At 42.1% G+C, this 13,805-nt stretch overlaps 1 protein-coding gene across 1 annotated transcript in view; it reads left to right on the plus strand.

Annotated features, from left to right (window-relative positions):
- arhgef28a (Rho guanine nucleotide exchange factor (GEF) 28a) overlaps positions 1 to 13,805 on the plus strand; it is a 484,332-nt gene that overhangs the window by 8,977 nt on the left and 461,550 nt on the right. The window contains exon 2 of the mRNA XM_070876112.1: positions 7,277 to 7,424. Within this exon, the coding sequence (XP_070732213.1) occupies positions 7,277 to 7,424 (148 nt within the window). The remainder of the gene's footprint in view (positions 1 to 7,276; positions 7,425 to 13,805) is intronic.

The following is a 13,805-nucleotide window of genomic DNA, read 5'->3' on the forward strand; positions in this document are numbered from 1 at the left end:
CCTAGTCTGAGGAAGAACGTTCTTGCTATTGAGCGAGTGCAGCGAAGGTTCACCAGACTGATTCCAGGGATGGCTCGGCTGTCTTATGAGGAGAGACTGGATCAACTGGGCCTTTATTGACTGGAGTTTAGAAGGATGAGAGGAGATCTCATGGAAACATATAAGATTCTGACGGGACTGGACAGGTTAGATGCGGGAAGAATGTTCCCGATTTTGGAGAAGTCCAGAACCAGGGGACATAGTCTTAGGATAAGGGGTAAGCCATTTAGGACTGAGATGAGGAGAAACTTCTTCACTTAGCGAGTTGTTAACCTGTGGAATTCCCTACCGCAGAGAGTTGTTGATGCCAGTTCACTGGATATATTCAAGAGGGAGTTAAATATGGCTCTTACGGTTAAGGGGATCAAGGGGCATGGAGAGAAAGCAGGAAAGGGGTACTGAAGGAATGATCAGCCGTGATCTTATTGAATGGCGGTGCAGGCTCGAAGGGCCGAATGGCCTACTCCTGCACCTATTTTTCTATGTTTCTATGTTTCCCTTTGCACTTCCCCATCCCCGCACCCCCCCCAATTTAATCTCCCTTTTATAACTTATTTGCCAAAATAATATTTTGCCATTTCTTTTTGTATTTGATATTTTCATTTCATATTTCTTCTTTGCCTGTCTAATTGTCTTTTTTTTTACCTCTTTCCTAAGCTCATCACATTGCCTTTTGACATCCTCTCCTTTATTGTTTATGTACTTTGTATATGCCTTTTTCTTTAGATTCAATTTTAGCATCTCATTCATAGCTAGTTTGTTATTTTTTAGTGAAATATATTTCTACTGAACTCTATTGCTCAGTCCTTTAAATGCTTTCTTTATTTCCTTTCTTTTTCTCTCTCTCAGAAATAATCACAACTGAGGAGTCCTGATCTCATCCCCTCCCCCAATCCGCACTGTCTAATACTTGCCAAAGATTTGGAGAGGAACAAAGGAAAACTCATCTGTAATTGCTTTGGAAGAGCATATAAATGTATTATTTGTAATGGAAATATTGAAAGGAACCCCCTAGCTTTCATCAACTGTATTTACCTGCTTCCTACAGATTGTTTGAAATGGATGATAGAAGCATGGAATGTTACAACACAGCAACAGATCATTGGGCCTAATGCGTCTGTGCTAGTATTTCTCGTCACATGAGCCACCTCGTCTCATTCCATATCCCATTAATGTTCCTTTTTGAAAAAGCTACCAAATTTCCTTTTCAAATGAATTGATGGACTCTGCTTTAACAATGGTTAATGGCAGTGATTCCACATTCTAACCACCTGTGTGTAAAACAAAATCAAAATCTTTTTGTGATTATCTGAAATTTGTGCCCTATAATTACTGTCTCATTGACCAGTGGTAATCATCTATCACTATTTATCTAATTATAATGTTGTCAACCCCATTTCACAATCTTGAAGACTTCTGTCAGATCACCCCTTAACCTTTTTGGCTCGAATGACAAAGGCCTGAAGTTCTTAAATCTCTCTTCATAACTGCAACCCCTCATCCATGGTGTCATCCTGTCATCATTCTAATTAATCTACATTGCACCTTGTTTTTATTGCTTTTATATACCTTCCTAGAATGGAGTGACCCAAACTGTATAAGATACTGCACTTGTAGCAAAACAACAATCTTGTTTCAGTCCAACATTACCTTCTTGCTTTTGTATTCTATACCTCTAGACACAAAACCAAGGATTCAATTTGGTTTTTTTATAGCAACACCCCAGTTTGCTGTATTAAAATGCTTAATTTCCTATGGGTGAAAGTGAGTTTATAACATCAAAAAGCCTTTGAATTTCACTGTATTTCACATCTCTTTACAGAGAACAGAAAAATCATTTGTTGTGGTTTGAAACATTTTTATGAGGTTTGATTTTCTCTGTATTGACCGAGTAATCCCAAAGATCCTGGGATTGCTTAATCTTGCCTTTCTTGACCTAGAGCCAGACTTTAGGGCGTGTGTACTGTAAGTTCTACAGAGTATTAAAAAATTATCTTTCAGTTTAATATACCCAGAAGCTGAAAATGGATAAAGAAACCCTGATTATGTTAAATCAGTTCAAATGGTTATGTGGAATCTCTGAAGTAATGTAGAAACTTGTTTGCAATTAATTCCATTTTTAAGATGAGGTGGATTTACTGAACTTAGAGTGAGTTTGTAAAATATTTACAACCTTTGCAACACAAGTATTTCAAGTAATGACACCATATGGAGAAGCACATAACAGTATAATTGTGATGCCACTAACAGATTGGATGAGGGATGGTAAGTACCTTGCATTTCCAATAGCAGGTGCCATCTGTTAAATATTTTGAAGTGTTTATGCACCTTTAGTTCCTTTTCACAGTGCAAAGCTTCCAAGTTTGTTCATCCTCATCTGGCACTAATCATTAATTACCATAGAAATATTGAAACCGCCTGAAATATTTTCAGGAAATGCAATGTCAGTGAAGTTTCCTGCCTTAGTCACGATGCCGTGCTGTTATTGTTCGTTGGTTGCTTTTTTTTCTACATGTCTTCCTGTATTTTTTTTAAACAATTGTTTTGTAGATTTTTCTTGACATATTTTGATTTTATGCAAGGGATTGATGTAGACAGAGTCTAGGCAGCATTGCCTCTGAATGGGACACAGCAAAGTTGCCGCATGAATTTTGAGGGACACAAGGCATATTTCAAAGCATAATGTTGCAAAAGTCAATAAATGCGTTATAATTTTTATGACAAGATTCCAAATATGCTGTGCCAGAAAGTATTTAATAGTTGACAGTTTGCTCTATCGTTGAAAAGTGCATATCAAAGGATTACTGTCAGCTGCAAAGTAGCAGCCGTTTTCCATTGTCACTAATTTTCATATTGTACCATCTGTTAACTAGCTTAAAAACAGAATAAGAATCAAAGCTGCAATACTAAAGACAGTAAAGGCAATCTACACTAAGATTGCGGTACTCTTTTTCATAAGTCTCAAATTAAATTTGTGACAAATTCCAAACAAATATTTTGAGGTTTATGCATTTTCCTTTGTGACTATTTCTTTGAGCTAGTATTTACTGATGGAAATACCTAGGCCTGCAACAAAACTAAATCTTTTTACCCATGCCAGTCTAAAATGTAATTTATTTGTTTTTCAGAAGAGATTAGCATTTCTAAAAGATGATCCTTGTTTCCAATGCCCCCTCTCCCTCCATCTTTCTGGATTCAGGCTGCCCTGTACAAATCTTAAACTATAATGGCAGAGGGTAGGCAGAGAAGATTAGGAGAGGCACGTTAATAATGAAGAAAAATATTAGCGAGATGTGCAAATGAGATAAATGGACACGTAGGGCTGGATTTTTGGCTTTTGAGATTTCAGGGCGATGGTAATGGTGACGGGGCGGTCCTGATAACGCCTGGAAAAAGTTTGTGCCCTTGTCTGCAAAATTCGGCAAAAAATGAGGTTCCATGATTGGGGCGCAAAATCAGGAATTACACAATGAAGTTTTTGCGCCCCGGCCGAAAACCGCGGCGTTAAAAAAAAGTTTTGTTGATTTAAGAAACTTCATTGTTGCACAGTGCCCTGCAACATAACGTTGTATATTGTATGGGTTTATTTTGGTGGGGGGAGTTTTTGTTACTTTGTTGCAGTAAAATTTCTGATTCATCCTTTGCCATTGGTGTCTTGCGTATCATTCCAACCTTCACCGGAGATGTGTCTTTATGGGGGCACATAATGTTAAGTTCAGAATAACTCCACGAGACTGTTGTAAGCTCAAACCATTGTGACCTTGGTCTCTTTAATCTAACTCCAAAGTGAGGCAGCAGCATAGTGGATTGCTTGCCCCAGAGTGCACAGGTGACCCTTAGGTCTCCCACAGATGTGCCCCCTAGTGGCAAGTCTTACACATTGGTGAGGTTTATATACATAACATCACTTCCCCCCCCCCCCCCCCCAAAGTCTTGTGTACAAGTTATTTACAAGTTGAGGCGATCTGGTGCTCTGCGTTCCCGGGTCGATCGCCTGAGTTGAAGTCCTGGCATGGGTGAGTTGGTCGGACCATTGCTGCACGGCAGTGTGGCTGGTCTGATCGGACTGTCTGGTATGGTGGGTTCATCTTCGTGGTTGACGGCGAGGTAGATTACTGGTTGGGTGTGTGTTGGTGGATCATAGATGGTAAAGTCTTCTTCAAACGTTTGCCCATTCAACAATTTAACGCCAGGCACACCTGTACAGGTAACCTACAAGTTTCCCACTGCTGTGCCCTCTGGTGGTTTTCCTTTTATACCTGCTTGCCCCAGGGTGCACAGGTGACCCTTAGGTCTCCCACAAGTGTGCCCCCTAGTGGCAAGTCTTACACATTGGTGAGGTTTGCATACATAACACACAGCTTGTCCAGTATTAGCTCCATCCCTCAGTTTCCTTCATGTAGGAGAACTAGTCCATTATGAGCTGGCGACGTGTGACTCTTGGTCCAGCTGCATCTCCACTCTGCCTCCCCCATGGATGGTGTGGCTTTCCATTGGGGGCCTCGCCAGGCTCCTCTTCGATGTCCTCCTGAGGTGGGCGTGCAATCCCCACTGGCCATGCTTGGCTGCTCATGATGGCCAAGTTCTGCAGCATGCAGCACACCACAATGAATTCAGATACCTTTTGAAGGCTGCCTTCAGAGTGGTCCAGGCATCGGTCTGCCTATAGGAGATGGCATATCTCTGTCAGCACTTCCTTTCAGAAGTGCAGCTTTCTCACATACTGCTCCTCAGAGAGCTGGAGGTCTGAGCGTTGGTGCCTGTAAACCCATAGGGGGTAAGCCCTCCTCCCCAGACATCTTTGGCCTCTCCTCATTTGTGGGCCAACATGGCCAGGAGCCCTTCTTCTGGCTTGACGCCGCCTGGCAATAGCATGGAGCATGATACGCTGGGGAACTAGTAATACCCCCATTAAATGTTCTCATTCATCTTGTAAGGGCACTGCACTGGCAGATAAAAGTGCCATTTGCAAGTCGGAGCTTCGCGCAGCATGATGTGCCCAACCGTTGCAGTCAATGTGACCTGCGATGCAAGATCCTCATCCTTCCATTTAAATATGCCGCCAAAACTGCCTGCTGCACCCTGGGAACGCCTTGTTTTTCTGACGTTTCTTGGAGCGGGCATTAAATGAAGAGTTGGGGACGAATGTGGCATTCCAGGGCGCTAACAGAGCGTTGCATGACAATTGACGTCATGATTTCATTGAAACTAGAGGGTGGGGTGGTAAGTTCTTGTGCTGCCGCAAACAATGAGCTGAATTTATCGGCTGGGCGCTAAAAGCTGGACGCCTGGCGTAACACCTAGAAATACCATTAACCGCCCCTCTGGGGCACAAACAGAGGCACAAACTAACTGAAAATCTAGCCCATGGTGACCTCCGCATTTTCCACAAAATTTTAATCCTCAATCTCCTGCCGATTGGCTGAAAACGCTTGTGATTGTAGGCTTCTCGACCTGGATAGATTTTAGCCCAAAACCAAGGAGAAAATGTCACCAGAACGCCGATCCCAATTTTTGATAACCTTTCACCTTCTCTGATCTCTAATTAATTTCTACTATCTGCACTGAAGGGATAGTAGATTGCAAACTTTACGATTCTATAGATATGTTAGTAGAAACACTTGAAAGCCCTACAACACCCTAATTTCAATGTATGGTCAATAAGGTAAGTTTTGTGGAGTCTTTTCAAGGGAGAGAAACAACAATGCAGAAGGGTTTATTAAAGAAGATAATGTGATGTGCTCTATAAATGCTATTCTGTTTTTCCTTTGCTTTTCTGTTTTTTTTCCTATGCTATCAAGTGATGAAGTATGTATCTGTTGAAGTCAGCCAAATTCGATCTTACCGTCACTCCATGCGTTACATCTACATGCACAATTTCTAGCACAGGTCACTAGATTGCAATCAGGAGTGGGAAACTTGTCTGATATTTCTGGCTAGGGTTATTAAGATCAATTGTAAGACTACTGATACATATCACCCATCTTCATCTTTAGGGAAAGAAATATTTTCCAATATTCCAACTTAAAACCACCCCCCTACTTGTATTGAAATACATTAATGGTCACTAGATAGACTTCTGGAATTATCCCTTTCTTCTTCTTCCACTTTTCTTTCCCTTTTACGCTATAACAGTTTGACTTACTAGCTCACAATCTGCTCTCTTTTTAGTTACTTCACCCCATTCCTCGACTGTGAAGGTAGACAGGTGCTTTGTTCCTAGTTTACTATTTCTGATGCGTGCGAGATATGGGGCCGAAAATTGCGGCCACTCCGGGTGTGTACAATGTGTGCATGTACCCGAAGAGGTCTCGCAAATGCTGGTTCTCGGCACGCGATGTGCATGAGCCGAGAACCGGCTTTTGCGATGATCTGTCAAAGTATCTTTTGACAGATCGCATGCATCCCCGCAGAAGGACATTCGCGGGCGGAGATTTGGGCTGTTTGCCCAACTCTTGCCCAGCGAATGTCCTTCAAACTCTTATGCTTGGTAAAAGCAGGTGTATAGCCTAGTTTTACCAGCGTAAGAGTTTTAAAACAAAGAAAAATTAAATGTTATTACTTATTATATTAAAAACCCTATCTATGAAAATAAATTTATTTTTAACACTATTAAAACATTTTTTTTTAAACTTCAAACCAATACATTTTTCTCAGTCATTTAATTTAATGCAATTTCTATTAATTTAAAAAATATGTATGTTTGTGTTTTATTTGATTTTAGGGGTGTTCTCATTGATAGTAATGGGAGCTCAGAGTTGTCATTACTATGAATGAGAGTACTACATTATGATTGGTGGTCCAGGTTCACGTGATCCCAGGATATGCATATTATCCTGGAAGACTTGGGCCCGTACGCTGGACTGCGAAACTAGGCCTTGAAGCGCAATCCTACATTCCTCTGGGACCACCAGGTAATTTTTTTTTTTTAATTCGGTCGGAGGTATCTGCCCGCAGGAAGCCTCCGACCGCAATTTTCCCCCCATTCTCTCTCTCATTCCTCATTCCCTGAGTAAAGGTCTCAGACCTGTTTGATACTTCCCATGCTTTACCCTCATGAAATAATGGCATAACACCCATATCTTACTGCAGCACACATTTGAATCAGTGTGCAAGGCCTTCCAGTCAGCATAAATTTGATGATGTGTATATGAGAATTAATTCTTGTATTTATTCTAAACTGGTTTCCCATTTATGTGTGCTAATGATTAGATGCTTAAAACATTTTTTTTTGCAGGGACAACCGTCTATATTAGCAGCATTTGAGGCGACGTGCCTCTTACCTGAGGATACAGAATTCTACTTTGTGTATGAGGGTTCACGCCAGATACATGTAACTGTGGCACAGAGACTTGATGCTAAAACTCTGGGGTCAATTATTCCAGGTAAGCGCACACAAACCGAATTGGATAATTTATTTAATGTGATGTAAAAATACATTTGAATACTTGTTTTTTTTAAGTGAGATTTGTGTGAACATGTAAATTGTGAATTAGATTTTGCCCCCTCCCACCCTGAAACAGATATTGAGAATACTTTCAGAATCTCTTCTACCAAACTGAGCCCATGTCATTTATTTAAGGAAATTGACAAGAGTGGGAATTTAGGCCATGAAATCGGGCCCATTTCGACCAGACGTTAAGGCCGGTTTGGATGAAAAAATGGCAGCTGCCTTGCTTCCGCCCACTTCTGGTGGGTCCCGAGGCAGCTGCCGTTTTCGGCAGGTCAGCAGCGCTGCCATTACCCGCGCTTGTTGCAGATATGCAAATGAGGCAGATTGTGATGTAAATGAGTGTGCAATGCTGATTTGACACACAATCTGCCACTTTGGACATCACCACTCTTTTTAATGCCCACTCCAAATCACGACCAGCAGGAAGGACCACGCAGCAGCACTATTTAAAGAGATCAGTACCAACTTGCAGCTGACTTGATTTTTATTTCTAATGGCTCTATGCAAGTTTGTGCAACTGCTTGGAGCTTTCTACAGTTATTTAAAGTTGGTGAGGTGACAGGGTGTGGTGCTGCAAGTGACGAACGCCTTGCTTCTGATTTAAAGGGTTTTGCTCAGACTATTTGCTCCCAGTCACGGGGGCTCTACTTATAGTCCCCCTCGCGCCCGAATATGACAGGGAGATGGCGCAGAGGCAACGAAGAAGAGGACACGATGCTCGCAGAGGGAGGAGGAGGAGGGGCAGGACAGCTCTCAGCAGGAGGCCTTTCCCACCTAGGGTCTTCCGAGAGCACTTCTCCTACTTGTACCTAAATAAATAAACTAATCAAACTCCAAAGAGGATAAAACCCGAAGTCCGGATGGATTGCATTCACGCATTTTAAAAGAATCTAGGGAAGAGATAGCAGAGGCATTACTACACACATTTAATAATTTTTAGAAAAAGGTGCAGTGCCAGAGGACTGGCAGATAGCTAATGTAATACATGTATTTAAGAAGAGGAATAGATCATGTCCAGGGAATTATAGACCAATCAACTTAACATTGGTGGTAGGAACAGTAATGGAATCTCTACTAAAGGAGAAAATAGAAGAACATCTAGAAACAAAAAATGTAATAATGAATAGTCAGCATGGATTTCAAAAGGGAAAGTCTTGCTTGACCAACCTTATTGAATTTTTTGAAGAGGTAACAGAGAGAGTAGACAATGGTAATGCTGTAGATGCAATGTATCTAGATTTTCAAAAGGGTTTTGATAAGGTACCCCATAATAGACTGATGAACAAGGTCAGATAATGCGGAGTCAGGGAAAAAGTAGCAGAATGGATAGCTGATTGGCTTCAAGACAGAAAGCAGATAGTAGGAGTAAAGGGTAATTATTCACAGTGGCAGAAGGTGGGTAGTGGTGTTCCACAAGGATCAGTGCTGGAACCACTGTTGTTCACAATTGATAACAACGATTTAGACTTTGGAATCAAAAACACAATTTCTAAACTTGAGGATGACACCAACTTGGGGGGATAGTCAATACTGAGGAGAACTGCAAAAAAATACAGGAGGACATTAATAAACTTGCAGAATGGGCATATAATTGGCAAATGAAGTTCAACACAGATAAATGTGAGGTATTACGTTTTGGTAGGAAGAATAATGAGGTCACTTATTACTTGGAGGGTGCGAGTCTAGGTGGGGTAGAGGAACAAAGGGATCTCGGAGTACAAAAACACGAATCGCAAAAAGTTGCGACACAGGTTAGCAAGGCCATAAAAAAAGCAAACCAAGCACTGGGGTTTATTTCTAGAGGTATAGAAACATAGAAACATAGAAAATAGGTGCAGGAGTAGGCCATTCGGCCCTTTGAGCCTGCACCGCCATTCAATAAGATCTTGGCTGATCATTCCCTCAGTATCCCTTTCCTGCTTTCTCTCCATTACCCCTTGATCCCTTTAGCCGTAAGGGCCATATCTAACTCCCTCATGATAATCTGGTACTGTCAGAATTTGAAATATTAAAGTGGTTTAATGAATGTAATGTCTGTGTGAAGTCCAGAGGAGCCTAATTAAGACTTTTAAACATTAACCGTTTTAACTGTTCAGGTCTCTAAATATTTACATAACCAAAATTATTATTGTTCTGATTTGGTGCTTTCGACATTCCCAACAAGATGGACCCTTAACTGAAAACTTGTTGCTTATGAGAATGACAATTTTGACTCACTGGACTGTAATCTTGCAGCAAAGGGGAGCGGGGTGGGGAAGAGAAGAGGAGGAGGAGAAAAGGGATTTACCAGTGGTCTACATACAGACGAGCAAAATTGAAAAAGTCACAAGTGTTCTGCCAGTCTGTTGGGATTAAATTAGCAATCTGAAAAAATCTGTGCACAAGATCTTAACATGTCATCACTGAGCGTATTTTGCAACAAGTTTTTGCACGAAATAAACAAGTTGGCTTTTTGTCTGGATTCCTTTTATACTGAAGCTTACACTAACTGGTCTGCTCCAGTACAGCAAATATTAGTTGTACAATACTGTCGATGAACAGATCAGACAGTCAGTGCATCAAGCTGCTAGTCTGACAATTCACTTTTTGTTCAAGCTTGCACAATTTATGACAAACGAAACATACAATTTATAGTGCTGTACCTACTGTGCTATCGTTTAGAATTTTAATCTGGATCTCCTGATGTTATCCCAATTAAAAAAACACATTTTGGCAGTGACCAAATACTACCCAATACATTGTGTTACCTTTCGGCAACTTGGCACTCGAGAACAATAAGCATCTGTTTATAGGCTGTGCAGAATTGTGTTTAAAACCTCAGGTGACTGACAGTAATGAACAACAGGAGAGCACGTAGGAGTTTAAAAACATACCAAAAACATTCAAATAAAATTTAAAAATACATATTTATTAAAAATCATGCCCACTCAGGAAATTTTATTTTAAACCATAATTAAAACTTTTTTTTTTTAATCGGCAAATATTTTTTTTTTCAAAAACATTTCTATCAACTTCAGTTTCTATAGTGTATTTATGTTTTTTTAATATTTTATGTAGTGCTTGGGTATTTGAGGGTATTTCTCATTCATAGTAATAAGAGTTTCGGACTTACGAAACTCCTATTACTATGAATGAGAATATACTATACTTGATTGGCTGCCCAGAGCCATGTGACTCCAGCTCCAGGCCTGCGCACGTGCTGACGAGCACGCACTGCGATGCGCAGTCAGGAGAGGTTTTAGGACCGGGATCTCGCGTGGGTGCAGCAGCTTCAGGTAGGTGCGCTTCTTTTTTCCAGAATCCAGTCGAACGCCCGTGAGAAGGAGAAACCGGGATTTCTGGGGCCTTGATTGCACGGTGATTTGATGTGCACCCTTCATACCCTGGTCTGAATCTAGCCAGACACAGTAGATGGAATAAACATCTCCTTTGTCTTTAACATCTGTCCAGTGTCCTAGGTTAATTAATTGGGCAGTTTCACTGTTCTCAATGAATAAACTCCACGATTGGAAACGGTCTTACTTTGCCTGTTAAACATTTAATTGGTCATGGAAAGACAATTTATCACAATGTTCCTTTTTCAGATTTTCCCAACTGAAGGACAAACTGAAAAGTGTATTTGTCTTGTTACTCATCACCCTTGCTCACAGCTAGCACTGTATGCACAATAAACCAAGATTAATGGGAGGAGAAAATAAATTCAAGATATAGATCACCATAATGGGTGGCTTTCATGGATAGAAAACATGTCAAGCCCTGCCATGAGCTTATTTGATTTTGTTGAATATAATGCATCTATGAAATGACAGTACAATTCACAACCATTTTGCCATATTTTCTAAAGTACTGTAGCTTTGCAGACATAAGTCAATTTTATATGCAGATTTATATACAAAACAAAGATTTCGTTGTGACTAATACTCACATACATTCATTGATCTATACAGTACATTGAGGATATTCCCCAGGTCCCAGCTGATTATGAAAAATATTAGTGATTTGAAAAGTAGGGAAGTTATGGTAAACCTGTATCGAACCTTGGTGAGACCACACTTTGAGTACTGCATACAGTTCTGGTAGCCATATTATAAAAAGGATGTAGAGGCACTGGAGACGGAGCAGAGAAGATTTACAAGGATGATACCAGAAATATGAGATTATACGAACAGGAAAGGATGAACAGGCTGGGTCTCTTTTCTCCTGAAAAAAGAAAGCTGAGGGGTGACCTAATAGAGGTCTTTAAAATGATGGAAGGTTTTGATGAAATAGAGAGAGTGGGGAAGAGCATAACTAGAGGCCATGAATATAAGAATACCAAGAAATCCAATAGGGAATTCAGAAGAAACTTCTTTGAGAGTGGTGAGAATGTGGAACCTGCAACCACGGGAGTGGTTGAAGTGAATAGCATAGATGCATCTAAGGGGAGGCTAGACACGCATATGAGGGAGAAGGGAATAGAGGGTTACGCTTTAGATTTAGATGAGGAAAGATGGGAGGATGCTCGAGTGGACCATAAGCACCGGCATGGACTGGTTCGGCCTAATGGCCTGTTTCTGTGCTGTATATCCTATGTAACAACCATATAATGCCAGCCATGCTGCCATGAGGAACTTCATCGAAGTGACCATCGGGGTACTCAAGCAATGGTTCCGCTGCCTTGACTGCTCAGTAGGAGCCCTCTAGTACTCACCGGTGTGGGTGGCCCATTTTTTGGTGGTCTGTTGCATGTTCCACAAATTGGCCATCATCGGTGCACAATCCTCGTTATCACGGGTTCTGGGACCACCTCAGGATGAGGAAGAGAGGAGGCAGGAAGCAGATCCACGTTCTGGATGGGCTGTCTGTGAGCACCTCTGGTACCAGTGAATGAAACCCCAGATCCCCGTGGCTCATCACCAACTCATCTTACCATCCCTCTGTCACGGAACATCACAGCGTCCTCCTGAGCACAAAGCTGAAATGAGAGCCACCACAAAACAAACATTCCAAACATAATTTATAAATTTATCAAATCCAAGTTAAAACAATGTCAACTAATCACCTACGTGTATTCCCCTAGTGTCTATCTTTCGTGTTAAATTTCCTACTCGAGTGCTCTTACGAATTGCTCCCCTAGTGGCTGTAGCATGGCTGGTGGAAAGCTGCTGACTTTCAGTGGACGACTCTGCAGATGGCCTTGCAGGACGACCTTGAGCAGCTCTGGGCCTAGAAGGCCTGGCTGTATAACCTGCATGGGCTGCAGCAGTCCGGGTTGGCTGGATGACTGACAGCAGCAAGGGCACTGGCGGAGTGGCAGTGGTAGGAGTAGGAATGTTGTCATCCTGAGATGACAGCAAGTTCTTGCTCCACAGACCCACTGCCACTCCCCCAGGGTGGCGCCTCAGCATTCCCAGCCATCTGTTGGGAAGACAGATTGCTGGACTGCTAGGAGATCCTGCAAACCCCTTTTCACAATCGTAAACCCAGCCACGCTGGCAGCAGTCTGAGCTTCCACTGCATCACTGCAGCATCCTGGAAATCATGAGCTCCAAGCTCTACGCAAAACCCTGAGCAATGTTGGAGCTGGATTTCTCCATGCTCCTTGACATTGATAACAGTCTCTCTGGCAGGCTTGCCATTTCAAATCCCGCCTCTATACTACCCTCAAGTGTGCGTCATGCTATTTTCTGAGCAGGTGCTTGGGAGTGTCAGATCAAGTGCCGGTGTCTCCTCTTCTCTCATCCACTACTTCTTCATGCACAGGCTGGGCTGGTGGCAGTTCTTGGGTATCTGAAAGGAGAAAGAGCCAAGGATTGGGTTGTGGTGAGGGGAAGGTGGGGGGTTGGGGGGGGGGGGAACCAAGAAGTGCATGCTTACAGCATTAGCAGCTTGCAAGTGAAAAGAAATTGTGGGATGAGGGGGAAGTGAGATGTGAGGAGAAGGGATAGGTTTGAGCATACCGTCGACATCAATGCTTTCAGCCTTGCCGATTGCCACGGCCCCAGTGACGGCTCCTCCAATGATCTCCAGCACAGTTTCCTCCAGCTGTTTGCTTTTCCCCCCCACCTGTTTGCTCCTGCTGGTGTCGGTTGTGAGCCACCTTGAGCCAGCATGTGTGGTGCAATGTGTGAGTAATGTGCCTGTCATGATTGAATAGCTGGCTTTGTGTGCAAGGTGTGAGATTTGGGTGTGAGACCTGTAAGGGTGAGCTGAATGTATGCTTGTGAGGCAAGTGTTGTGATATCTAGAGATTGTTTGTAGGTGAGTGATGGGGGTATGGTGCATTCAGCAGTATGTGAAGCTAGTGGTGCAGTTGAAGATAGCATTTGAAGAT

Source organism: Pristiophorus japonicus, chromosome 1 (assembly GCF_044704955.1).
Source record: "Pristiophorus japonicus isolate sPriJap1 chromosome 1, sPriJap1.hap1, whole genome shotgun sequence".
Classification (NCBI taxonomy): domain Eukaryota; kingdom Metazoa; phylum Chordata; class Chondrichthyes; family Pristiophoridae; genus Pristiophorus; species Pristiophorus japonicus.